This window comes from Syngnathus acus, chromosome 15, assembly GCF_901709675.1.
Source record: "Syngnathus acus chromosome 15, fSynAcu1.2, whole genome shotgun sequence".
NCBI classification, from domain to species: Eukaryota; Metazoa; Chordata; class Actinopteri; order Syngnathiformes; family Syngnathidae; genus Syngnathus; species Syngnathus acus.
In genome coordinates, this window is record NC_051100.1 from 217,761 (window position 1) to 243,784 (window position 26,024).

Here is a 26,024-nt window from a genome sequence, read left to right on the forward strand (position 1 = left end):
CCAGGGTATTGTGGACACCGTCGCCAAAGACAGCCTGGTGGATATTTTCCCCTGGCTCCAGGTCAGCAAACGTCATATGTATGAAAGTGCTTGAAATGCTCACCTGAGAAACGCCCACATGCATGTATCTGTACGCTTGAACTTGAATTCGTCCACCTGACAATAGCCAGACTGATATGTGAATCGCTCGACGGGTCAGTCTCGGTCGGGCGCACCTCTCGACCAAACTCCTCGGCTGAGATAAGACCCAGATCGGCCGTGACCCTGAACAGGAGAAGAAGAGCGTACGAACGAACGACACCTCGTGTCATTTCTTCGTCAACTGTGGAATGAAAATATTGGTGGAAATGACATGTAGCGTCATCATGTTTTGAAAAGCATCATTTGATTTTGCAGCTCTTTCCCAACGCAGACCTGCGTCTCCTGAAACAATGCGTTTCCACCCGTGACAAACTTCTACATCAGAAATATGAAGAACACAAGGTACAGTAGCTAGATATCTTGTTAGGTCTGGACCATAGAGTAGGCTCATGACTTTCCAAGTAGTACCAAAGAGAGTATTGCACAAAGAGGGGAGCAAGAAATAAAGTGGTCAAGTCAGAAGTAAAGTGTTGAAGTCAATCATGTGAGCTTTACGGGTTCAAGGAAAGAAAACTGTCTGCGCTGACATTGCAGCGTATGGTGCCACAGCTTTCATTTGAATAGCCTTCAATGAGATCTCATCAATATTCCAGTAAGGGCCGTGGCGGTGTTAAATGCTGCCCCCCGCCCCTTCCCCACCAGGCCCAGTACAGTGACCATTTGCAGAGAGACCTGATAGACGCTCTGCTCCGAGCAAAACGCAATGCCCACAACAACAACACGGCAGAGATGAGTTCCCAGCCTTTGGGCCTTAGCGACGACCACATCCTTATGACTGTCGGAGACATCTTTGGAGCCGGGGTGGAAACCACCGTCACCGTCCTCAGATGGGCCATCATCTACCTCCTCTATCACCCTGAGGTAATGCTTATTATCAGCTATTTTGGCAGAGAGCTCATGCCTGCCAGTCTGTGCGTGTGTGTGTGTTGGGGCGGGTTCAGGTGCAGAAACGGATCCAGGATGAGATGGACAGCAATTTAGGGCGGGACCGGAGCCCCCTCCTGAGCGACAGAGGCAGTCTTCCTTACCTCGAGGCCACCATCAGGGAGGTGTTGCGGATCCGCCCCGTTTCCCCTCTCCTCATCCCTCACGTTGCCCTCCAGGACACAAGGTACACTTCCGATGGGACAGGGGCTAGTTATTGTACAATCGTGCAAAATATGCATTCGTATTTAGGTCTCTGTTTGTAGCTGTTATATCTTCATTCCTGCATTCGAGCAGCTGTAGCCAGAAACGTCTGATACAACATTTTGGTTTTCCAGCCTTGGAAATTTCAAAGTGCGAAAAGGGACCAGAGTTATCGTCAACCTGTGGTCACTGCACTACGACGAGAAAGAATGGAAACACCCTGAACTTTTCGACCCAGGTGAGAAGCGACCGATAGTATGGTATACATCGTGGTCGTGAATGACAAAAGTGGCGCCGGCAGTAGAGGAGAAACGGGTGGGACGATATCATCACATGCTAAGGCAAAAGAATTTCAACAACTGAAAGAACGGAGCTGCAGGTCCCCAAATTCAAAAGCATTCAGTTTGGCTTTACCCACAGGCGCAAGTGGGCCGGCCGGTGCTTCGTTCCAAGCAAAAAGCGTGGCAGGATTTCTGCTTTCAGGACCTGGATTTGAAAAGCTAACATGATATGTATGCCACAAGGATGGATGATTCCAGTGGTGCTCTGGGTGTCCCAATCGCCAAACAGAATGAGAAAAGGACTTTTTAATGTGGACACGGGGACGCAGTTCCATTTCATCTGGTTTCCCCCCACTGCAGGTCGCTTTTTGAACAGCGAAGGCACAGGTCTGAGCAAGCCGTCGTCCAGCTACATGCCCTTCGGTGCCGGGGTCAGGGTGTGTCTCGGCGAGGCCTTAGCAAAGATGGAACTCTTTATCTTCCTGGCCTGGATTCTGCAGCGTTTCACCTTTTCCAGCCCAGCCGGTCAACCTCCTCCCTCGCTGGAGGGCAAGTTTGGCGTGGTCCTTCAACCAGCCAAGTACAAGGTGACCGTCACACCCAGATGGCGTGCTTTCTAGCACATTTACCTTGAGTAACTTGACTTTGCTTTGAAAAGTAACTAAGTTAAGACGTGACTTTCAGCAGACGCCACACTTCCACCTCACATCAAAATGACAACTGCTTTTGACAAGAGTTCATTGTTTCAGGGTTTTCTATAACTATCGATATTTCTACATATAAATATCATTAAAGAAAATCAACAGTCTTTGACTTGACTTCAGTTGTTTGTTTTTTATAATAAAGAGACATTCGTGATTTCCCGGAACAGAAATTGACTTTCTTTTCTCGAGTAAGTTGAAAGCCTGTGTTGTCAATAAAGAATTTTGTTTAAAAAAACGTGTTGACGTCCATTGGAGATAGGTTGGGGGGGAGAAATGAAAAAGATAAAGCCTTGAACTTAATTTGGGGCTCATCAATGGTGGCAGTTGGCCGCTGACATTGGTTGAGTGGAACACAGCCACATCCCCAACTAAGAGAAGGAAGGCGTGCGTGCGTGCGTGCAGACGGACGTGACCACAGAAGATAGCAAACACCGTTCCTGATCCAGACAATCGGTCAACTAATCCTCCAGCAGGAAATCTCGGATTTCCTCTCTCATACGAGACCTAAAGAACAAAAGAGTAGCAATCATTTGACCCGCGTATTGTTGTCAGATTTCCCTTGGCGGAAATACAAAGCGAGCGCTTACCTCCTTTGCCTCGTCTGAGCCTCTGACAAGATGTATTGAGGTAGACGATCCACCGAAGACTGAAAAGCAAGGGGAAAAAAACGCTGTTGCTGGCTGCCGTCGCCACATTCTACGTGCTAAGCCAAAGGCCTTCTTCACCCGACAATCTGCGTGTCTGTCAACTCACCATCTCTTTGACGGTCAACCGACAACTGTAACACAGCAGGCCTCTGATATCCGTTGCGTCTGGAACCCTGTGACTACAAGTCAAATGGCATCCTCACACCTTAGGTTAGGTTGGGCGCATGGGCCCATGTCAAGATTGTGGGAAATGTACCTGGCGACGGAACAGCAGCCTCTCTCTTCCACAGACGGACGGCAAGGTTCTCCTTGGCGTGTCCATCCTGGAAGCAAGCCATTTCCATGCAAATACGTCGGACTCCGTTGCATAAAAGTTGAAATTGGACAGTACCTGCGTCAGCGACACATTTGGTCTGGGAGAGGCATTCAGAGATTCGAGTGGACTGGAAGGCCGAAGCATTTTCTACAAAAGGCCAAAGGCTAATTTAGGATTTGAAATAGATTGAAACGGTGTCATTGTCACCCGACTTCCAACTTGTACCTATGGTAGTATCCAGGGAACACGCGCAGAGCAAACATCTGGGGCCAGGGTCGGCAGAGGAGGAACTCTTACAAGTTGTTTGCAGCTTTTCACCGGTTCTTCACAAGGGAGCAACATTTGCGAGTCAAACGCACATTTTGGGCTACTGATGTGAAGGATTGAACCAATGTCCTCCTAACCTGTATATCGTGCTGACTGTCGATGGGAAATCAACTTGCAGTTTATTGACAAAGCTCTCAGTCAGACGCTGGATGCTGGCCTTCTCGCCACTCTGTTGAAAGATTGCACTTTTGACTTTTAGCATGTGAGACTTGAGTGAGTGCAGATTGATCGGGATTGATCTTGCCTTTGTGTGCAGGTTGGGTGTGAAAACTGAAGGGACACGGAAGATGTGGTTATAATAGGCTATTTCTTTGGCCGAGTAGTCCCTCATTGGCTTCAATGACATCACGTTGCCATAGCGAGAGTCTGAGAAACTCTGTTCAAACACACACACACACACACGCAGCAATTTGTTACACTTTCTTTTTCGGAAGAAAACAAATCAAGAAAAAACACTTACTGTATCTTGAGCAAGCTGTGCTCCTCTGCCCAAAGATATGCTACTTATAAGTTTGACCGCCAGTCGGGTGCAGTTGTCTCCAAACATCAATTTAGTGTAGCCTTCGCAACGAGCTGTGTGCACTAAAAGATGCTGTCTAAGAAAAACACAGAAGAATGAGAGATAATAAGAGGGGGGGGGGGGTTAGGGTTAGACATTTTTGTCAGACGTCCTCCACTTCAAATTAGATTTGGATGTTTGATGTCAAAAATGATGAATCCAAACGCTTACGGCTCAAAGAGAAATACCTCAACACGCCGAGTAGATCTTCTTTGGCCGTCAGCGTCTTGGGAGCGTCAATAAGCTGCTGCAGTAAGCGAGTTTGGTCGACGTAAGGGGAAGAAGGTTCACGCGGCGGCTCTGCTGTCAAACAGTTGTCGCTAGCATCGCCAATGACGTTATCCGCACACGCTGTGTAGGAACTCGCTCGTTGCGCCGAGGAAGACCAGGCCGCGGCTAGAACTGAACTGGGAAGCTCGAGAACCTACGAGCGGAGAAGCACACAAAATGACCTTCACGTGTATTTCAAAATCATTCATGAAAATACGATGCTAAGCCATCGTTTGCTTTCATTTTGGTACCATCAGCCCGAAACTATTTTGCCCTCGTATTTCGCTCAATCTGACTGAGTGATGAAAAAGGCCACCTGTTCTAGAGGCGCCACGTGGAAGGGGAATCCCGTGGCTTGAAAAATATCTTGAAGCTTTGCCACCGTTTGCCGTCTCTCCTCCACAGAGCGATTGAAAACACCGCCGTCTGAAAGCAAACGCAATCCAGTCGGATTTTGGCAAGCGAGCGAAGAGGGACCGTCTTTGATATGACGTACTTACCGTCAATGTAGACGATGCCTGGAATGAATCTCAACTTCTTGTGAGCATTTGGACTCAAAGCCTGGAAGTGGGGAGAGAAAGATGGCTTACATGTAAGTCAAATCATGACTTTTAGATCAGCATGACAAAAACAAAACAAGTAGCTAGGCCCGCAAAAGGTGGGAACAATAATTCAAAGTGATAGACCTCTTGGACTTGTCTGAGCATTGAAGAAGAAGAAGGGCCTCCAGATACCGCCAGCAGTACCTACGAGTAGAAAAGCCATGAGCAGAGGAGTCGCTGTGAACAGAAAGTACCGGCCACCGGCTTTGTGGGCACTGACTTGAATGTTAAATCAATTGTGCGCACTGGCTTGTGCGTAATGGACCTACGTACGTAGGTACGACAATTGCGGCGCAAAGGGTGTGAGTGTTGCTTAGTCCAAAGCACCATACCTTTTCTCCAGGGGAAATCACTCTGTTTTTGCCCAGTATGGCCCTGAATTTATGACGGAAGTACTGTTCAAAACAGTCCCTAAAAAGAATGAATGAAATTGCAATAAGCGACTGGGGTGTGTAGAACATCAAAACAGGTGGTCAGTATGAACTCAGTAGGCCTTCCCAAGAGTTGCGTGCGCCTCAACAGCAAAGGATTCGTTGGATTGCGCAACTTCTGAAACCAAATCTCAGCCAGCCAGCCGGCCAGCCAGCCAGCCAGCCGGCCAGCCGGCCGGCCAGCCTGCCAGCCTGCCGGCCAGCCAGCCAGCCTATCATCTTTTCCGTTTTCCAAGTGCTTTCAACCAATGTTTCTACTCAATGCATGAAAACGCTCAGTGGCATTGGAATTCAAGTCAAGTCAAAGTCTGCTTTATTGTCAACCTCTTCACATGCCAAGACACACAAAGAAATCGAAATGACGTTTCCACTATCCCACGGTGACAAGACATAGTACACGATATACATACAAGTAAACAACACAAAATAAAAACAAGAAGGCACAAACAATGAATAATAAGAGTGATGAATAAATAATAAATAAACAAATAACACAATAAATAAGAGGAGCAAAACGGAGCAAGTGCGCACACAGCAGACATATCGCGCAAAAGTACCAAAATAATTGTGGCTGACTTTTTCAAAAAATGCACATACGTATGTTGCATAGTGTTACTAAGTAAATATTGGAATTCTTTGGCAAATGTCTGTCTAAGTGATGTGTGCATCTTACCTGCAGTATCGGTCCCCTGCTCTGATGGCCACCACGGCAATCGCCTCCTTGCATTTGACACATTTCTTCGACACGCTAGCAGCAGATCAAGCAATTAGCATGAGAAAGTTCAGAATCAGATGAGGACATTTGAGAAATGAAATGAAAGGATTTGACCAGAGTCAAAAAATGCCTTGGATTACGACTAATTTTGTTTCAATGAAAAACACAGGATGTTAGTTGCCCATCATTAACACAACTACCTCAATTCAAAAAAATAAAAGGCGTCCGTTTGAACTAACCAAAGCGATCTTGGTGGCATCGGAAATGCTCTCTTGTGCTAAATGATCTTAACTTGTGGCCTTTTGGGACACTTTGCTACCTCAACTCAGCGACGCTAATTTGATTCTAGACGGGAAAAGCGAAGTATCTGTTTTAGAATCGCAACTAAAAAGAGGCCCAACAGCCTTACTAGCTTGATAAAAGCGATGCTTCATGACCTTCTTTCACTCATGTAGGCTTACCTGGCCCGTCTCACATCCATGTAGAGAACCGTGTCATATTTGTACATGTGCAAGTACGAGATTGTGCGTAAAACTCGAGTTTCGTCATTTGTGCAATGAAGCTTTAAAAGGGTACCTCGGAACCTCCTTCTGCTCCAAGTCATCATTATAGGCTTCAGCAACCTGACACATCGGACCGACAGAAGAAACACGAGCCAAAATCACACGGGTTGCTGTCTCCGACGCCTGTTCGGTCCGAAGTTTTGCTAAGTTCCGTCTTCGTCTTCTTCGGCGCTCTCTCGCTGTTTAAGGGTGGTTGGCATAGTTCGGGCACATTACCGCCCACTAGTGGTATGGAGCTCCGGTTAGGAATTTTCGCTGGGGTTCGTGTCATTGTTAATTGAGTTTTGGAGGGGCGGAGCAAGTGCTACATAGCCCAAAGATACACGCATATCAGCTACGTTGGCAAAAACGAGGCACAGCACAGCATAAGAAGTCGAGTCAAGCTTGGAAGCCACGGCAACTTGATGCAGTTCTACCTAAAGGGACACACAAGTGAAGCTGGCCAGGGTTTTCTTGGATTAGGAAAATGAAAAAGGTTGCATTTTTTATTGAACTGCTAATACATGTGATATCATTCTCAATCATGTGACACTCATTTATATGAAGATAAAATCCAATGACATTTTTAGGATCAGTTCTCGATTGGAAAATGAATTGAGTATGCTACTCTCACTCAAACACACACACACACACAAGGTAAGTAAATAATGATTTATTTTGAAACTACTGTATAAAATGTAATACATACGTAATGCATTTCCCTGAAACAAAATGAGCTCACGTGAGCACTCCCATTGAACTGTGATGCAATGGCTCGCGGCGAATTTAGAACCTGTGGCAAAGCACGTACGATGCCTGAAAAAGATCTCAGCATAGCTTTGCAATGCGAGCGTACCGACAAAAGGCTACAATCGATGACTCACCCTGAAAGTGTCAAAGACTTTTTGTAAAACAACTTCACATCCATCCCTACGGTATCCATACTTGATTGTTTACCCATGACACTGTGGGTCCGCGGCGTGTCCGTTTGTGTTTCGGCGGCTCGGGCCATCGCGACCGTCGGCGTGCTCGCATCCCCGGGAAGCGCAGCCGACGCAGGCTTCCTCTGTTTGTCCCCTTCCGCCATCCGCCTCTTCTCTTGGCAAAAAGCCCCCCAGCGGATCCCACAGCTCCTGGCCGTCAAAGACTTCGATGCCAGAGTCCCCTGTGAAGCGCCGGTACCTGCCCTGCATCGAATCCTTGCTGGTGCTTTGAGAGTGGGGCAGCAGGGTCTCTGGTACGCCGGGACAAGCCGCATCGCTTGGGACGCTCGTGGCCGCGTGGTGGTGGTGGCGGCGGCAAGGTGCTTCAAGTGCGTCTGCTGGCGCCGGCAGAGGTGTTGCCAGGACAGGTGTGTAAGGAGGCGGGGGAGTCGCTGGCCGCTCAACCACCTCATCATAGGCGGGCAACAGAGAAGAGGGTAGGAATCCTGACAAATGACAACAAATGATGATTTGACCGCCAACTGCTGCCAAAATGATATCAGGTGCCTGCTATGCGTGGAAGATGCAGAGCAAGACTTCCAAAGTCTTCCTTACTGAGGTAGAGAGGAACCTGAGAGTTGTTGTGAGCTTCTCTGTAGGCAATGAGGTTGATCTCGTTCTGCCGACGCTGCTGTTGGAAGCGCTGTTTGGAGCGCCAGTGCTGACACAAACAGCAGCAGGTCAGAATGCCAATCAGAGTCCACACCAACCAGAACCCTGGAACATGCACACAAACAATCGGAATAACAACAGTTGCTCTAAGACGGCATTGTATATCAAGCCATATATGGCCTGCCCGCCCGCTCCTACTCTTAAATGGAGCGGAGAGATTTGTCAGTGGCAGCAACCAAGCTATGTCGGGCGGGCTTGTTTGTGCCTGGACGGCGGTAAAGCGCTGTTGCTGCTGAGTGTCTGTGATCAAACAAAAAGAAATGAACTATGCGCCTGACGCGTAGAAGGAAACGCGAGACGCGGCCAACTTTAAGAGCAGCGAGATATATTGTGCGCAGCCTCTCGTTCACCTTGCGAGCGTACGTACGTACGTACGTAGTACGCATGCCGGCCGGATTTGGATTCATGCTTGGATTTGGCCTACAAACTTCCCATTGGGTGAGATCTGCCATGCTCACCCTGGTCTGCAAGCCAAAAAAGAAAGCGTGCTGCTGTGCCAGGACAGAAAATCTCCTGGCGTTCCTTATCCCACAGTAGCAGATCTTAAACTCAAAGTATCCATTCGAAGAATAGCATTCTATGATACATATGATTCAAGAATTCATTCGAAGAATATCATTCTATTCAATGATTCCAAAACCTCCCCCATCAAATTTCGTTGGAAAGGATTGATTCTACGTGAAACCTTTCAGGGTGCCTAAAAAGGAGGCGAGTAACTCACACCACAGCTCGTAGTAGTAGCTGCAGCACTGTGTTTCTCCGCAGCAGTGGCCAGAGTCACAGGTATAGCTCTGGTTGTTCAAGCCCGTGCACACCAAACGCTCCTGCAGATGCAAAAGGCACTTTTCATGTTGATAAGTGGACGCATGGATTTGCTCACAGTTTGATAGACATTTGCACCACTTTGGAGAAACCTTTTCCTACTCTTCAAACCATTGTATTTACTTGTGGAGTGAAAATAGAAATGTTGTTAGGGTCTCAGAGATTTCATGTGCAAAAAGAGAGCGTCCGTCCATACTTGATGGATAGAAGTGATTCGAATTTTCAATGGAATCTAATTTAGGTGCATTTTCAAAGTCTGAACTTAATCACTTTACGAATGCACATGATTGTTTTGGCTTAACACTGAAAACGCTGCTACTCTCGTTTTGTTCAAACACATTAGAATTAGTATCCATCGATGTAACGTGAAAAATCACTTTCGTTCATCTCAAAAGGATTTGTACTGCGGTTTAATTCACGGTCAATGAAAAGGTTCATCAATGAGAGAAGTTGCAGTTGTTCCTTGTTGGAATTGGACGCGGCCGACCGGGAACGTGCTACAGAGTATAACTGACAAGCTGTCGAATAAGCTCCACTGATATCCATACAAAGAATCAGTCATCAGGTTTGGAGTTGAAGAAGCAAACAGTATGACAAATGATATGTAATAGGAAACTCGCTGCTTCTTGGCTACCGGTCAAGGAAGGCTTCCATAAAGTTAAGGCTAACGTTAGCATTAAGCTTTCAATGTTACCTCCGCCACTGTGGCCTCGGTCGCTAAACTTTCTTGTCCAACGGTGTACTCAAACATCCCCATTGCTGTGGAGTTCTATGATCGGATCTCTCTTAATGGTCAAACTGCTGCTAAAATGTCACATTTTGGGCTGGCGGGGGGGGAACATCTGCGAAAGTGGCAGGCTGCGGCTGTGACCGTGGCTGCGGCTGCTTCTGCAGCTTCTGCTACTGCTGCTGCTGCTTCTGCTGCCCAAAACAAATCACGTCGTGCCAAACTTCAACAGTTGAGTTGCCTCATCTGTCTACGATTGGTCGAAGCAGGAAGAGTGTGCAACCATTGGTCGTTGATAGAAAAAATACAATAGGTTCCCTTGATGCTGACCTCACCAGTCACTAGGCAAGAGAGCACCCGTTTCTTTTTCAACACAACTAACTAAATGAGCTACAGTACAGAGAATCAAGTACATTTAAGAAAGGAAGTGAATGGAGAAATAGCTTTAAAATACGGTCGCTTCGCTGCCTCGTGGCTATGGAGGAGCAAAAACTGCCCAAGTAAAAAAAAGGTGAAATAAATATGAAGCAAATATTCCAATTCATTTTGCCTTTCATCACACTGTTGTCGCTCCTGAAGTGTGGTGCTTCTTCCGGGTTTTCAAAACCAAAATATTAGCATCCTTATTGACTTGGGTTATTGACTGCAATCAGTCTGTCGTTCTCAGTACCACCACCAGATGGAGCCAAATGACTAGTGTAGTATATACTGACTGCATGAACCAACTGGAACGTTACTCCATTTGTGATCGACACTGTTTCATGTCATCATGACTGTGGTCCAAAAAATGTCAGCTAAATAGTGAGAACGTTCAAGGGAGTGCAACTCAGGTGTACTTGATAAAAGCTCACAGTTTCTGTTAAGGGCCAATCCTGAGCTATGATTTCGGGTTTTTGAAAGCAACCCATGTTGTAAATATAAGGTAACGCTGCGCTTGACCCTCTTTCTGCTTCCGTTTCACCCCCCCCCCCCCCGTCTTTTGAGGCTCTCGCTTCATGACTTGTCTTTTGAACTTTTCAGCCCAGTTGAAGGGAACAAAAGAAAACAAATCACATTGTCCTTTGAGGAATTTTTGTTTGTTTGCCGCTTTTCATGGCCTCTTTTTTTTTCCGCACCTCCTCATTCAGAATCCCAAGAAAGTCAATGGTTCCTTACATCCCAGTTTGACAAGTCAGGAGGATACATGCTAATCCCCTTAATCTAGCCTTTCTCTCACACACTGCCACAGGGAGCGAGGGGGCGCAGAGAGTAATCCTGTCGGAGAAACAATAGGATTAAGGGCCCGACCCTGTGAGCGACAATCATGCGTCCGCTGACTGATCTGCAAAGCAGGAGCCCCGACCACTCTCTAGAATGTGACTTTAGTTTGGTTTGGCGGCTCTGACAAGGATTGAGGTGAAGTAGGGGAGGGAGGGAGGGATGGTGGGGGGGTTTCCTTCTTTGAGGGGCTGTTGGAGGTCTGACAGGCATTTGGTCTCCTGAGCACCAGGGACCCAGGAATGACTGACAGGTGAAGTGGAAGCTAGGACTAGAGTTTATCCGTGGGGGTTGCGTGTGCACACTGTAAATAATACGGAAACTCTGAAACCATCGTTTTGGCTCAGCTACTACATAGATTTGCATTCGATATAATATGGATGGTTAGGCACATTAAGACCTGCAGTACTGAATGAATTAAGGCCTGCCTGACGGGCTTATGTCTCTTACTACTGTCTGCGCTTTTTAAAATGCTACCGTCCATTTTGCAAATTGCACAACAAACAGAAACAACACAAAACTTCAATCGTAAAGCCAGATTTCATTGGGCGATTTTGGCACGAGTTATTACATGAAGTTGTGTTATAGGAAACAATCACACCAATTTCGAGACGGACCGGTTACATATGAATGCGATTTTGGCACGAGTTATGACATGAAGTTGTGTTATATCACACCAATTTCGAGACGGACCGGTTACATCTGAATGCGCTTTCTTTTTTTTTACTCTAGAAAATTACAAAAATACAATACGTCATTGGTTGCGAGAGAGCAAAATGAGTGAGACAAATTTGCTGACGTACGCATTGTTTTTGAACGATTTTTCAGATCAAGTTATGATGGATGACTTGAGTAGGTCAGCTAAAGCAACCGCATGTACTTTACCTCGAGACCACTAGATGGCCATATGACTACAGTACAGTATAAACAGGGATTTGGCAGACTGGAACGAGTTTCTCTCAAGGTAAGTAGGGGGAAAAGCAGCTTGACAACTTCAAAAAAAAAAAAAAGGTTCGAAATCTCCAACGGCCAAATACATCGAGTTGTCCCATCTCAAAGGAGCAGGCACTGGACTGTGTCTCTCTAGACGTGTGGCTCCAGACCTGCTCCATGTACGTTGCAGGGGATCACGAGTTTTAGTTGAGCCATTGATTTGATAGGAATCTCAAATGCCGAGCGATCCAATTGTCCACGCTATGTACAGTCGATTTGAATTTGGTGCAATTCAGAGAGCAGCAATTCAGTTGTACTTGACCTTTGGCCACCAAAGCAGCAGCCTTTGTAGTGTCAACCTCCAGGTGCACTATATATATATATATCTGTGTGTGTGTAGAATCCCGCCAGGTCTGTGCAAATGCAAGCCGTCTCTCGTCGTACCTTTGCACAGCACCAAGTGGATTTGGGGGATCAAACATGCAAATCCCCCACGGTGTGTGATCTGAGGTGCTTGGGTCAAATGTACGTCCATGACTTTGTCAAGAGGATCGTGCGCCTTCACCTCTTCAAAGGCCTCTGATGCATTCACAAAGAAACGTTTGAGCTGTTTTCCTCACTCCCAAGCAGGCTGCGCCAGCCAGCGTTTGCATTTGACGGGCGTGTCGCGGTCCTTTGCCCCGGGGCTAACGGATGAACCTTCTTCCAGCGGGCTGCAGCACGCACGCATGCATGCATGCCTGCCTCTTATGGGCAACAAATGACTTTTCGATTGTTCTGTCCGTTCAGAAACTTTCCATGTCGTATCCATCCGTACGTGCCGACGCTTCCCTCCGAGAGGGCGGGCGGGAGAAAGGAGCCGGCTGCCGAGTTTGAATCGCCACGTCGCCCCGGCCGTTTCATCCCCAAATTGCTTCCACTGTGACTGACGGGAAGAGAACAAAAGCGACCAAGTGTGCTAAAAAGGCAGTATAAAAGGCATGCAAAGCAAGAAGACATTGGAAGTTTAAAGTGGACGCTTTATTTGGTGTCATCTGATGGTGATGACGTTGTGTCTGAAGTCTAATGAGTGGAGTGCAGTTGCCAGGGCTGCATAGAGGTGAGAGTTGCTGAAACGCAGGCAGTACACTGGGCTGCTCACAAGGTCCGAGCTCAACTGGAAAAACTGAAAAAGCAACATCTTCGTGAGAATGCTTTCAAATGATTCTTTTATGCTGTCACAATACCAACTTTTGGACTTCCGTACTATACATGGACCTGGAGACCGACCGGTAAGGTGCAAAAAAGAAACTTTTTCTTTTTTTATCATATGGTTCTTATGTTTTATTTTAAATTCAAAATATTACGATGTGGTTCATCACAAATAACATTTTAAACAAATCCTTTTTTTTATGATATGGTTTTCATTTTAAATTCAAAATATTAAGATACGGTTCATCAAAAAGAACATTTTAAACAAACACATGAAATAATGGCTGACTATGACATAAATGTAACAACACCTGTAAGCATTGAGTTTGCCTTTTGTCCCAGAGTCGAACGACACCATAGTAGGAGGACCCGCTGGCTATCATGTGATTTCCGTCCGTTTGCATGCAGTATAAGGCGCTGTCGTGGGGTTCCTCCCACTCCATGACGTTCTTCCTGTTGGTAACAAGAGCCACATTGAGATGCATTGAATTGAGGGGGAAAAAAAAACTGCTTACATTCAAGTGAAGTACTTTATTCACAATAAAAGATAGCTTTGGTTATGCTGTTAGCTAACACGACAAATAAACGGTGCGTTTCGTTAAGATTTGTTCAGCCGTCGCTTGAAAAAGGTCCAGCCGAGCAGAACGTGCGGCCGACCTTCTTACGGCCGACACCATTTACTCGGTTCCACTGGCCGCTGGTTGGCAGGCACAGGACCCGCCGACTATTTGCATACAAGCAATGTTTCCCTTTTAAGCCGTTTTACAGCCAAACCGATTGCCGTCTCAGATTCACAAAACATAAGCAGGCTTTTGTTCGTCAGTAGGAATCGATCCTCCATTAGTGCACACGGCCTCATCAATAAGAGATTAAGAAACACCAAGTGCTAGACAGCCATGCACGCAAGCACACAGTGTGATAAATCACAGTGGACAGGAATAGAACATGTGGCACCTGCATACATACACAGACAGATAGACAGATAGATGTAGTGTGTGGTTGAATTTAGACTTTGATCAATAAACACGGTGGTGGGCCAATGTATAATTCATTGTGCGCTGTCAATTAGTTCATAATTCGCTATCATTGCTACTCAGCGAGCAAAACCCACTGCGGACTCACTTCACTCTCTTCGGAGAGGATTCAAAATGGTAGAAAGGAAATCAAAATAGGCTTTTTTTTCTTCTCGTAAACAGCATTCATGATGATGAGGCATACTGTATCTTCACACTGCACTGTGGATCAAATCCTTTGAAATGTCGCCGTGCATTCACCGAAGTTGAAATTTGCAGCCGACCTGAAGCTCCGAGCCGCTCGGGAGCCGCTCGGGAGCCGCTCGGGAGCCGCTCGGGAGCCGCTCGCTCGCCGCTCGCTCGCCGCTCGCTCGCCGCTCGGGAGCCGCTCGGGAGCCGCTCGGGAGCCGCTCGGGAGCCACTCGCTCGCTCGCTCGCTCGGGATGCCGCTTAAGGTGGACTCGATTCATTATTGATACGGAAAGAGGTCGCCCCTCTTGAAATGTACAGCCCGGCCCAGCCCAGCCCAGCCCAGCCAGCCCTACCCTTTTGTAAATCCCCTGAGTGATTGGCCAATCAGATCATATTAGATGGACTCCAGTGAAGCCCATTAGCCCAAAATTGAGCGAGCGGCAGAGTAACCACTGCCGTCCCGAGCGGCCCCCCGATTCATTGACTCGACTTCCAGAACAAGTGTTTTCATCACAACTTGAAATGAGAAAAAAAGACGGGAAACGTCGAAATACAGTACTTTCAACACTTTCCACTCACCGCCGACTTAGGCGAAGATCCCAGAGTCGAATAAATGTGTCGTAGCCACAGGTGAAGAGGTGAAAAGGGCTCTCAAACAGCATATCCAACACACCGGCCCCTCGACGGAACTCTGAACCCAGACTGCCCATACACTCGGACCTGGAGACAAGCAAAGGAGGAGGAGAGTGGTCTGGTTGGATTCGCCAAAGTAGGAATGATGAGCCGCGTCTCAAATGCGACCGCGGTGAGGCTGGAAAGCTAAAGATGCTAATTGCTGAAACGGAGAACACCAACGGCCGGCCGGCCGGCCCTCTGTTTGTGTCAAATAAAAATCCACAGTGCTTACAGAAAAAGAATAAAACAATGAAAAGCACACATCGCATCATTGCGGTGTGTAGCATACGGACCGATAGGCAAGCACGTTACACGTGAAGCCAATTAAGAGCATCTTCACCAATCATCTTGATGTTGCGTGGAATTGGTCAGAGGTCTATGGGAGCCCAAAGTCACGTGTTGCATAGTGAACGCAGATGGGACACAAAGTACAAGTAAGTAAGGGCAACTTCTGATGAGTGTTTTTCTAGGCTGCTGTGGCGTGACCTGCCTGCGTGTGAGCGAGTGCAGCAGCACGCTCAGCAGCAGCATGCTCAGCAGCAGCACGCTCAGCAGCAGCATGCTCAGCAGCAGCATGCTCAGCAGCAGCATGCTCAGCAGCAGCAGCAGCAGCAGCAGCAGCAGCAGCAGCAGCAGCAGCAGCAGCAGGAGCAGCAGCAGCAGCAGCAGCAGCAGCAGCAGCAGCAGCAGCAGCAGCAGCACCACCAGCAGCAGCACCACCAGCAGCACCACCACCACCAGCAGCAGCACCACCAGCAGCAGCAACATGTGCAGCAGCATGCTCAGCAGCATGCTCTTGTGATCACAGCTCTGTAGAGCTGGCTTGCTGGCTCGCTGGGTGCAGGTCTCTTGATTATTGGAGAATAACCTGCACTCAGCAGTGCGTATTATTGCATTCTAACTGTCTCTTTGTTGCCATTTAATACCCTGCGTGACCGTGACTGTGAGTGTGTGAGACGTTCACACATTTGATACCTGGCCCATAGCAACCATTTAAAGAGGTCTGCTAGCCTTGGTGACTGACTAAGCAGCCGCCCCCGCCGCGCCCCGCCCCTTCCCCTCCTCTGTGAAGCTCAATCCAGAGGCCAGCTCTGTGTGGTAATCCCTGGTCTTGACCCCAGGGGGCCACCTTATTGGACCAGGACCTTCTCGGTAGGGCGCCTTATTGGCCCAGAGCTTTCTCATTGCCCAGCTCTGGTGACAAAGTCTTAGCCAATGGGGAGTCCCTCATTTGGAGCCCGTGGGGTACTGACCCCTCATTTTCTCCTGAACACAAAAAGCAAGCAGTTTAGCATGGCGCCAAAAAAACAAGCAGCAAGCCAAAGAATGAATGACCAACATGTCAAATAATGACTTCTTATCCAAGACCTTAACACCAGAGAGATGACATATTCAAACTCTGTCAATCACAAAACTTTATTGCTGCTGCTACGGCACACAACTTCAGAAGTACGTAGCTACCAGTGTGTGCCATTTGTGATGCGGGTTTTGCGCTTGCTTTTTTTTCTTCTATAAACAACAACCCCCGTAGCATTTCAAACGCTACGCTCGGCAGGGGCTCCCCGACCCCCGCCTTACGGCCATTGCAAAGTACTGTTGTTGATGTAGACCAATATTAGCTGTTGGGGTGGAGCTTGCAGTGGAGGGAAGGGGAGGGGAGGGATGGGATGGGGAGCCTTCGCGGCGGCGGCGGCAAACAGCAAGCACGTCTTGCGTCACGTTGCCCAAAACGTCAACTGTTTATTTCACTGGGAAATTGGAAGATTAGCCAAAGAAATGGCTGGCTGGCTGGCTGGCTGGCTGGCTGGCTGGCAGGCAGGCAGGCAGGCAGGCAGGCAGGCAGGCAGGCAGGCAGGCAGGCAGGCAGGCAGGCAGGCAGGCAGGCAGGCAGCCAGGCAGCCAGGCAGGCAGGCAGCCAGGCAGCCAGGCAGGCAGGGTTGAAAATCGATGGATAAAGTGGTGACGCCCATGTTTGTTCTTTGTCCACCTAACTAGGAGCCAGTGCTTTTGCATCAATAAACACTATTAGGGCTTGCCGCTAAACGTAAATGATTATGTCTGTGTATGTTCTTCTGTGGGTTTTTAGCTTGTATTTTTTTTAAATTTTATTCTATTTATTTTTTTATCTCATGCGCTGATCGGTTGGCACTTTTTAAATTTCGCTGTACATGTGTGACAATGACAATAAAGATCGATCGATCTATCTATCTATCTCTATCTATCTCTATATCTATCTATCTATCTATCTATCTATCTATCTATCTATCTATCTATCTATCTATCTATCTATCTATCTATCTATCTATCTATCTATCTATCTATCTATCTATCTATTGAGCAGTTGATGCTTGGGCACAGGCCCTATACCTTGTTGTTCTTGCTGTCTTTCTAATGCTGCAACTATTGAGCCTCATGAACACCAAGACTAGGAGTCAAGCATAGTAGAAAAGTCAATCCACATAACCATCAATCAAAGCAACCATAACTGTGTGTTATTCACCCAATTTTACGCTACACCAATGAATCTTTTAGTTACGAGGATTAAGCACATGTGGCAGCGTATTTTGGCTTGCGACGTGTTATTGATCCCAAAATAATGAATTCATCGCAATGCCTCTGCTAAACTTAGACATTCCTTTGTTAGAGGGGAAATGAGCAAAAAATGAAAAAGCACTTTGTAAAGTGGCTCCTAAAAGTGGGAATAGGAGTGTGTGTGTGTGTGTGTGTGTGTGTGTGTGTATAGTCACAGAGTGCGATTGTCACGAGGGGCTCTCTGTCCCCATTTAAGCCTGTCCACTCTCACTGCAGGAGCCAGCGCGCTATTAAGGGCCACACACAGCTTGTGAAAGGAGAAATCATTAATGAATTGTCAAAGGAAAAAAAGCTAAGGGCATTATCTGCTGCTGCTGCTGCTGCTGCTGTGTCATTAAAAGCACTGTCTGCATGTGCTCGGAGGCTACGTTAAAGCTGAGGCAGAGAAGCGTGGGGAGCCACGGCCATACAACAAGTCAAAAGCTGTCTGACAAGTAGGGAATGGCGGCCCGGCCCGGCCCGGCCCGGCCCGGCCCGGCTCTGCTCTGCTTTGCCCTGCTCTGCCTGCCTGCCTGCTGAGGTTTTGACTCACTAAAACAAACAGGGGGGCTTCCCAACTGGTTTCATGTCCGCCCAATTCATACCAAAGACTATAAAAATGGGACCCATTGCCTCCCTGCTTGGCACTCGGCATTAAGGGTTGGAATTGGGGGGTTAGATCGCCAAATGATTCCCGGGCGCGGCACCGCTGCTGCTCACCGCTCCCTTCGGGAATGGGTTAAATGCAGAGACAAATTTCACCACACCCAGATGTGTGTGTGAGACAATCATTGGGTCTTTACCTTTTTTTAGCCTGCACCTCTCAGGTCCAAACATCAGGAATGCAATCGGTGCACCCACCAATGACGCTTGCGGCTCACAGGTTCTTTCATTGTCCACATTACTGATGAAGGATGAGCAATTTCAAAAAAGGAAGGACTGAGGTCGGAAGGAAGTCATCAAAATGTTTTTGAAGTAATCAGGTTGTTTTTGTGACCACCTTTCTTTCTTTCTTTCTTCTTTCTTCTTTCTTTCTTTCTTTCTTTCTTCTTTCTTTTTTCTGTAGCAACGTTCTGCTAAACGAGGGTCCTTTCTTCCTTCTCCTATTTCAAGCCCTCGGCATATTGTTAGTCGCGTTGTCTGCTTTAATCTGAGCGGGTAAAGCTGGGATTTACACGGATGGATACGTTTTAAGGCGTGCCTTTCGCACACACACACACACACACACACACACACACACACACACACACACACACACACACACATGCAGGAATTTTGCAATTGAAACAGCGCGACAACTTCAAGTCATCAAGTTAACGTGGACTCAAAACAAAGGGAATTGCCAATAAGACCACAGAGTTGGGCCTTTTCTAACACAAATACGTATTGGCTGTTGTCATAGGTTCTGAGGGCTGATGTTTGTCGTGTGTTAGATTCCACTCGTGTCGGCTGTCGGCGCCATTACTTTACCGTTCAACGTCCCAGATGCGAAGAGGGGAGAGGTTCTCACAACAAGCCGTACCCGTTACAAAGGAGCTGCACACAGAGAGAGAAATTTTTCAATATGACAACCATCACCCCACGTTAACATTTCATCATGGAAAAAAAAAAAAAAGCCTTAGTAGCAGCAGACCTGGGAGGAGCATTTGAGGGGGGGGGGGAAAAAAAAAAAAAGCAAACAAACAATCTCACTCAGCGTCTGAGAGACAGGGCCCAAGAAGAAGATGGCGGGCGGCAGCTGTCAAGCCCGTTAGGCGACATGGCGAGGCCCTGCTAGGTAATTAGTGTTGGCTAAACTCATTTAGGGCCCAAAGGGGTGGGTGGCTTGGCTTGGCTGGGGTGAGGCCTGCCTGGAGCGGTAAGCAGGGCGGCTGACCTCTGACCCTGCTGACATAAGATACAATAGGGTTATGGTCACAATCACTATCTGGATCCTATTACTCTCTATTAGTCACCCCTCAATGGGTGATGGCACCCCACTTTTACATGTGTGCCCAAAACTCAGCCGCCAACAGGCCTGCCTGCCTGCCTGATCAGAGCTTGCTGATATTACAGCTGCTAAGGGGTCAGGCCAGGCAGGTGTCCATCCTAAACACACACACGCAATATGTGTCCACCATCCCTTCACAATCTCCACTGGCGTGGCGTTTGGGTCAGCTCATCCCAAGCAAGACACCTGCCTTGGACCAAAATATGACTCACCTCTGACATATCAAATATTTGGATCTGGGTTCAAGGGGCGCTTCAACTTTGTCTTTCCACTCTCCCAAGTCCAATCTCCTCCGTCGCTTGCTAATTTGTTGCGATTGACCCCGCCCGCCCGGCCGGCCGGCCGGCTAACGTGTATCCACTTTGTGCTTTTATCTGCTTTGTAAATATGTCGCAGCTAAAAGGGTTAGGTACGATGCACAGGGGGAGACAATGGCTGCAAGTGACCCCTGACTGTTGGACACCAGCCAACAAACATGCACAAACCCTCAACACTTTATGTCCTTCCAACCCCCCCACCCCACAGATATGAAATGGCATACATATGCACATCGGGGCAAAATTGTTGTGTTAAAGAATTAAAAGCTGTGAAAATCAGGCCTTGATCAGATCCAGAACATTAGCAAGCCTCCTGTATCTTTTGTATTTGCTCCATTTTTGCATCACCCGTGGTTTTTTTGTTTGTTTTTTCATATTTGGAATGATTTTGTCACTTTAAAGGCAACATTTGCAAACATACTGTATCTGGTTAAGTTAACTTGGAATGAGGACTTAAACATACATTACTAAGCATATTACTATTTCACATTGTCATAAGAAGACCTTTTTTTTGTTTTAATACAAGGGTTGGGCAACTTTCTCCGAGTGTCCACGCACATCCACATTACACTTGTCACTCCCGCACGGGCACACTTGCATGCACACGGCGGTCAAGCCTCATCAGCCTGGGCCTTTTGCCTCGTGTTTGTGTAGAAGGTCAGCAAGACATTCCTCAAGCGGACGGACGGACGGACGGACGGACGGCTTTGACGTTTCAAACGAAGGCAGGAATGTCCGCCGTCGCGTCAGGGTTTCTTCGAGGTTCCTCAAACAAATTGTCAAGACAAACATCTGGCCAACACCTTGAACCAATCCTGACGAGAATAGCTGCCTTTGAGACAAACCCAAGTGTTGAGTTGGATTGGAGATGTCATGGGAATTCAACTTTGCATACATACTAGAACGGTCTTATTTTGTCGGTGCTTGGCCGTCCGTCTCTGCGCAAACTATCTGTGAGAATGCTCAATCAAGTGTGTCTCTCTTCATGCATGCGTTGAAGTAATTTAAGGTGAGTGTGTGTGTGTGTGTGTGTGTGTGTGTGTGTAATGAGGGGCTTCAGCGTGAGCCGTGATTATTCTCCCCTCCTGCCGTGTGCATCTTGCTTTTAGCCTGTGGGAACGAACGCACATTGTGGCTGGCCCCTTATGGCATTGTTGCGGCCTCTCTCTTTTCTTCTTCCTCTTTTTTTGAACTAATTGAATTCTTGACTCCTGAACCGCAGGGATGGCCGGCCGGCAATGAGAAAGACGTGAATTTCAGGCTTTGAGTGGGGGGCAGAGCAGTGGGGGTGAAATTGGAGTGTGTGGGGCTGCTGGTGCTGCTGGTGGCTGGCTGGCTGGCTGGCTGGCTGGGGGGTGCACTCATACAAGAAGGCACACCCGGCCTGGCTGGCTGGCTGGGTGGCTGGGTGGCTGCTGTGGCGTCAGCCTGTACTTTGATAGCAAATGTCAAAGGTCATCCCCCCCGGCCGGCGGCGGTGAGAAAGTGGCAAATAGCTGACGGTTTATCCAACAATCATTTTCTTCTTTTAAAATGTTCAAAAGCGCTTTTGGCCCCTGCGAGATCTTTGTAGTTGTGCTTGAGGAATTCGAGACAAAACAATCCCCTCCCCTCCCTGTTTCCAAGTCTCTTCAGGGTAGCTTCTCCCTTCACTGGCTCCTGCCCAGGCCAGGCCCCCTTTTCTTTTTTTCCTACACTAATGGTCAGTGTTGCATGCATGCATCCCACCCCACAGCAAAGGCAGCCACACAAACTCAAAATCGGGCCAGCGCCTTGTTTGGCAGGAATGTGTGTGTGTGTGTGTGTGTGTGTGGTGTGTGTGTGTGTGTGTGTGTGTGTGTAGGGGGGGGGGGGCAGACCTAATTGGATTTCAGCGACTACACCATCAAAGGCAAACTAACAAATAATGGCTTTCCCGTTGGGTGTGAGTCACTGATGAATCTGCATGCACAATATCCAATTTGCAAATTGGGCCCTCAGATGCTCTGACGAGATCAAGAAAACAGCCAGCGCTACACTCACGGAACAAGAAGTGTCGCAAATGGTCAATGTGCTTATGTTGAGCAATTTTGCCTGGCTCTTGCTTTCTTTTGGAAGCAAGCATCTCACACCCCATGTTTACTATCGGATGGAGGATGGATGGAGGATGGATGGATGGATGGATGGATGGATGGATGGATGGATGGATGGATGGATGGATGGGTGGATGGGTGGATGGGTGGATGGGGGGCGGGTGGGGGGGTGGGGGATGGGTGGATGGCGATGCACATTTCCCATTGTGTTAAATTGAGACAAAGCAAACTGAAGGAAACGATTGCATGTTTTTGCCAGCTGCATATGGCATGGCTCAATATCGCGTTATCGTTATTTTGTCGCTATATCGTGCCACCCTATAGTTCAATTAAAACAAAAAAGCAATAAAGCAGCAGCAGCAGCAGCAGCAGCAGCAGCAGAGCCTCGTCTAACACTAATCAGTGGAAAAGGGATTGCGAAGGCGCATCGGGGTTTAAGAGATGCGGGCGGGAGACCATCACGCACACACCTGCCTTGATAAGTCAACTTGGCTACAAGAAAGCCGCACTGACAAAGCTTCAGTTCATATACGTCGGAAAAATAAACACGGGGATTAAGCAAGTGGGAGGAGGAGGAAGCCAGCCAGCCAGCCAGCCAGCCAGCCAGCCAGCCAGCCAGCCAGCCAGCCAGCCAGCCAGCCAGCCAGCCAGCCACCCAGCCAGCCAGCCAGCCAGCCATCCTGCCAGCCACCCAGCCAGCCAGCCAGCCAGCCAGCCAGCCAGCCAGCCAGCCATCCTGCCAGCCAGCCAGCCTGCCAGCCAGCCTGCGTGTGCAATACAGTCTGCAGATGATCACAAACAGCCTTTTCCGGTGCAAATTGTTCATACCTTAGTGTCGGGTTAATTGCAACAGACCAGACTCTGTCATACAGGGGAATGCTGTCTCGGGGGCAGCTGGAGGCCAATGTCCAGATCTACACAAGGAAGGAAGTCAAGTCACAGCCAAACTTTGGAATGGATCATCCATGGTGAAACCTTAATGACAATTACTGCATAATAACAAAAAAGAAAAAAAAGAAACTGAATGGTGACCTTGGTTGTTTGATCTCTAGATCCACTGATGATGAGTTGGTTTTTGGAGTCAATGCAGTTGACTTCCTGATTATGACCAAATAACTTCCTTGGGCTCTCACTTCTTCTACTGTGGACCACAATCTTGCCATCACTGAAATAGACAAAAAAGGAGTTATGATGAGGCGAGCTGAAGGAATACATATTTCATGCCATGCCATGCCACGCCACGCCACGCCACGCCACGCCACGCCACGCCGCTACCTTCCACCACTGATGAGGTGCGTGTCCGTGAGAACAAATCTGCAGACGTCTGCCCGGTGGCCAGAGTAGATTTTGATTGGCTTACGCCAAATCTTCTTGCAGTCTTGGCGCAGAGGGTAGGCTTGAATTTCGCCAGCTTGAGACAAAAATAGTGTGTCCCCATCCAGCTGCAACCACGGCAACAATCTATGGAAATATTTCAATGGAAAGTTAGTCAAGTAACACTGTGCATCTCCTTTTGGAAATGAGAAGAAGTGGCCACGGTGATCAGCGATTGGTCTCCCACTTCCAAATGCATAGCTCTAACAATCTGTATCTTCAAAATGAAAAGACATGTATCCAAATGCAGAAGCTCTATGTTCTAATGTTCATTGTTTAACATCAACATTGGGTAAATATGATTCCATACTTTGGTTTCCATTTCAAAGGCGTAGTCCTTTTACACACTCCATGGCACCAGTTTTGAGCAATCTTCACTCGCTCCTTAAGCAGGATATGGGGATAACTGCGGCGGAAATGACACTGACAGATTATTGTGGATCATCACATAACATATAAGTGACAGTGTCATTCAAATTCATCTATCCATCCATTTGGTGAAGCGCTTCTCCTCAGGTGGGGCAGGAGGCGTGGGACACCCTCAACTGGTCACCAGCCCAACGCAGGGCACACACACACGCACGCACGCACACGGAGAAGCATCCACACTCGCACCTACGGGCAATTGGGAGCGCTCAATCAGGCTAGCCCGCATGTCTTTGGAATGCGGGAGGAAACCGGAGTACCCGAAGAAGACCCACGCACGCAAATTCCACAGAGGAACGCCCGAGCAGGAATCAAACGTCTCAACGGTGAGGCAACGTGCTAAACAGTGCATTAGCCTTGAGAATAGACAGAGGTGGGGGCTGCCTGCTGACGCTTTGGCTAATGATTGGAGAGCTTCAGCGTGGTGAACACACTATTTGAGTTATTTCATTTCTCCTTCTCATGTAGCGTATGGATAGTTCACTGTAGTGGCAATTGAAATCCCAAAAAACAGTGTCCACATTTCAGGCGGATTCTCAATTTTGACACGGCTTGGAGAGGGGCTTTGATCATAACTTGAAGGGTACGTGTCAGACAAATACCAGGACTTGTGTCACAAACTATTTATTTGAAAACTCAAATACACATGATGACTACTTTCACTCCCCTTCACTGTGGGCCAGCCAGCAGATCAACCTGCAGGCTACAAAGTGATTCTACTTGATTCAGGGAGCATGAAGAGGCTTAAGAGGCAGAACAACGGGATGGAAGCTGCCCACCAAGGTGGCGGGAGGGAGGGAGGGAGGGAGGTAGGGAGCAAGCTCCCGCCGCCGCCGCCTCACACGACCCCAGAGTGCATGCCTCCTTCAAAGTAGCTGAGTGTGTACTTAGCAAGTACAGCGAAAGAGTACGTACTTGACACAGCCGCTCGCTCGCTCTCTCGCTCGGGTAGCAAGCTTGTGCTAATGCTAAGTTAAATACTACACAGCACGCTCGCGTGACTTAGCTTACATGTCTGTCCAGTATCGAGTAATTCCAGTATTTAACAAGCCTTTGGCGATCTTCTTCCACACCACATCACGGCTTACAATGTGCCAAATGACTTTAGAAACCTGAGAGAGACGACTCAGTGTTTGACAGTCCAAATAAGACAGTATGTGATACAAAACATCCTCTGGTAGCTGAAAGAGGAGCATGCTTCAAACGCACACGACGGAGTACACACAACTAACTGCACGCTGTAACACAACCGGCCATTTTGGTGAAAAGAATTATACGAGCGGTCGGTGATGAACGGGGAAAAAGACGGCGGCAGGCTAGCAGCCCATTCACTTCATGTAAAGTTCCCCGTGGTGTTTGGATGGCGACGGCGTGACGTATGACGTATGTGCTGACGTGTGGCGTCATTTTGTATGCGATGCTTCTGTTAAATAAAGGTTGCCCACCCCACCAAAATATACACCGCGCCTACGATTTGAATTAAACTCATTCTTTTCCGTTCAGATAACGATCCATCCATTATAATGATATGCATCATGATAATTATGAACATGTTTTACATGGTGCTTGAAAGTATAACGGTTATTCTTTGGAAAACAATCTTCAAGTGTTTGTTTAAATCAGCATAGAAAATGACTCGGGATTCAAAAAAAACATCCGTTTCTGCTTTACCCAACGACGCCAAATGCATGTTGAAATAATTTTCACTCAGCAGCATCAAAAAATATTGATATTGCAAAATGCAGTTGAAAACAAAAGTTGGGGTAGCTTGATTGAAAAGGTCATTCCAAGAAGTACAAGTGTGGGACATTGACTGTACTGTATGTAAAAATCTAATCCTGTTAGTTCCATGTAACAGTTGAATGAAATTAGAAAGCAACCAAGTGCAGCCAGCCAGCCAGCCAGCCAGCCAGCCAGCCAGCCAGCAGGGCTGTTAACTGCAAAGGTTGTGTCACGGTCAAATGACTACCAAAAGTTGATTGACCTTCTGACATTCTGTGAGGCGCCTAACCGTTTAGCATCAGTAGCATCAATTTGTGCTCATTCACATCATGAGGCTCTTTCGACCTTCCGTTACAATTGACATCCCGCCGGCTCTTTGATCGGCTGAACACACAATTAGAATATGCTGATCACTGTCTTTCAC

At 47.7% G+C, this 26,024-nt stretch overlaps 4 protein-coding genes across 9 annotated transcripts in view; 1 reads left to right on the top strand and 3 right to left on the bottom strand.

Moving 5' to 3' along the window:
- Window positions 1-2,424, top strand: part of LOC119134605 (steroid 17-alpha-hydroxylase/17,20 lyase-like) — a 2,690-nt gene extending 266 nt beyond the window's left edge. The window contains exons 2-7 of the mRNA XM_037271433.1: window positions 5-61; window positions 397-483; window positions 784-1,002; window positions 1,083-1,252; window positions 1,404-1,507; window positions 1,911-2,424. Of these exons, the coding sequence (XP_037127328.1) occupies window positions 5-61; window positions 397-483; window positions 784-1,002; window positions 1,083-1,252; window positions 1,404-1,507; window positions 1,911-2,170 (897 nt within the window). The 3' untranslated portion in view covers window positions 2,171-2,424. The remainder of the gene's footprint in view (window positions 1-4; window positions 62-396; window positions 484-783; window positions 1,003-1,082; window positions 1,253-1,403; window positions 1,508-1,910) is intronic.
- LOC119134356 (cytoplasmic tRNA 2-thiolation protein 2-like) lies at window positions 2,370-6,855 on the bottom strand. 4 transcript variants are annotated; one of them, XM_037270963.1, is made up of 17 exons: window positions 6,698-6,855; window positions 6,080-6,154; window positions 5,308-5,386; window positions 5,060-5,119; window positions 4,874-4,934; window positions 4,690-4,799; window positions 4,292-4,527; window positions 4,005-4,140; window positions 3,789-3,920; window positions 3,622-3,713; window positions 3,443-3,540; window positions 3,293-3,364; window positions 3,158-3,224; window positions 3,008-3,080; window positions 2,842-2,900; window positions 2,701-2,758; window positions 2,370-2,462 (listed from the first exon to the last, which is right to left on the bottom strand). In XM_037270963.1, the coding sequence occupies exons 1-16, from the start codon at window positions 6,751-6,753 to the stop codon at window positions 2,713-2,715; spliced, it is 1,452 nt and encodes a 483-aa protein (XP_037126858.1). In that variant the 5' UTR covers window positions 6,754-6,855; the 3' UTR covers window positions 2,370-2,462; window positions 2,701-2,712. The 4 variants fall into 4 exon arrangements, 2 of the variants coding, with proteins under 2 accessions (XP_037126858.1, XP_037126856.1); XM_037270961.1 differs by having other exon boundaries at window positions 2,375-2,758; XR_005100315.1 differs by lacking the exon at window positions 3,293-3,364 and having other exon boundaries at window positions 2,375-2,758; window positions 3,158-3,274.
- Window positions 6,856-7,322: 467 nt separating this feature from the next.
- LOC119134364 (WW domain binding protein 1-like) lies at window positions 7,323-10,058 on the bottom strand. The gene is made up of 4 exons (XM_037270979.1): window positions 9,835-10,058; window positions 9,040-9,142; window positions 8,202-8,363; window positions 7,323-8,092 (listed from the first exon to the last, which is right to left on the bottom strand). The coding sequence occupies exons 1-4, from the start codon at window positions 9,895-9,897 to the stop codon at window positions 7,617-7,619; spliced, it is 804 nt and encodes a 267-aa protein (XP_037126874.1). The 5' UTR covers window positions 9,898-10,058; the 3' UTR covers window positions 7,323-7,616.
- Window positions 10,059-13,058: 3,000 nt separating this feature from the next.
- Window positions 13,059-25,260, bottom strand: LOC119134359 (F-box/WD repeat-containing protein 4-like). Of its 3 annotated transcripts, XM_037270970.1 has the most exons (9): window positions 24,890-25,259; window positions 23,763-23,858; window positions 23,354-23,539; window positions 23,111-23,243; window positions 22,907-22,992; window positions 19,170-19,235; window positions 15,033-15,173; window positions 13,560-13,701; window positions 13,059-13,222 (listed from the first exon to the last, which is right to left on the bottom strand). In XM_037270970.1, the coding sequence occupies exons 1-9, from the start codon at window positions 25,072-25,074 to the stop codon at window positions 13,088-13,090; spliced, it is 1,170 nt and encodes a 389-aa protein (XP_037126865.1). In that variant the 5' UTR covers window positions 25,075-25,259; the 3' UTR covers window positions 13,059-13,087. The 3 variants fall into 3 exon arrangements, with proteins under 3 accessions (XP_037126865.1, XP_037126867.1, XP_037126866.1); XM_037270972.1 differs by lacking the exon at window positions 23,763-23,858 and having other exon boundaries at window positions 24,890-25,260; XM_037270971.1 differs by lacking the exon at window positions 19,170-19,235 and having other exon boundaries at window positions 24,890-25,260.
- Between the last annotated feature and the right edge of the window lie 764 nt (window positions 25,261-26,024).

Excerpts from the sequence above, each read along its gene's own strand:
- LOC119134356 (XM_037270963.1), bottom strand. The coding sequence starts at position 6,753 with ATGTGTCAGGTTGCTGAAGCCTATAATGATGACTTGGAGCAGAAGGAG. Across the intron at positions 6,155-6,697 it reads GAGCAGAAGGAGGTTCCGAG|CGTGTCGAAGAAATGTGTCA; the intron begins GTACCCTTTTAA and ends ATCTGCTGCTAG. Across the intron at positions 3,081-3,157 it reads GGCTGCTGTTCCGTCGCCAG|TCACAGGGTTCCAGACGCAA; the intron begins GTACATTTCCCA and ends TTTGACTTGTAG.
- LOC119134364 (XM_037270979.1), bottom strand. The coding sequence starts at position 9,897 with ATGGGGATGTTTGAGTACACCGTTGGACAAGAAAGTTTAGCGACCGAG. Across the intron at positions 9,143-9,834 it reads CCGAGGCCACAGTGGCGGAG|GAGCGTTTGGTGTGCACGGG; the intron begins GTAACATTGAAA and ends TTGCATCTGCAG. Across the intron at positions 8,093-8,201 it reads TCAGGTTCCTCTCTACCTCA|GATTCCTACCCTCTTCTCTG; the intron begins GTAAGGAAGACT and ends GTCATTTGTCAG.
- LOC119134359 (XM_037270970.1), bottom strand. The coding sequence starts at position 25,074 with ATGCTCCTCTTTCAGCTACCAGAGGATGTTTTGTATCACATACTGTCT. Across the intron at positions 23,859-24,889 it reads ACTCGATACTGGACAGACAT|TTATCCCCATATCCTGCTTA; the intron begins GTAAGCTAAGTC and ends TTTCCGCCGCAG. Across the intron at positions 13,223-13,559 it reads GGCAAACTCAATGCTTACAG|TTTTTCCAGTTGAGCTCGGA; the intron begins GTGTTGTTACAT and ends TTGCTTTTTCAG.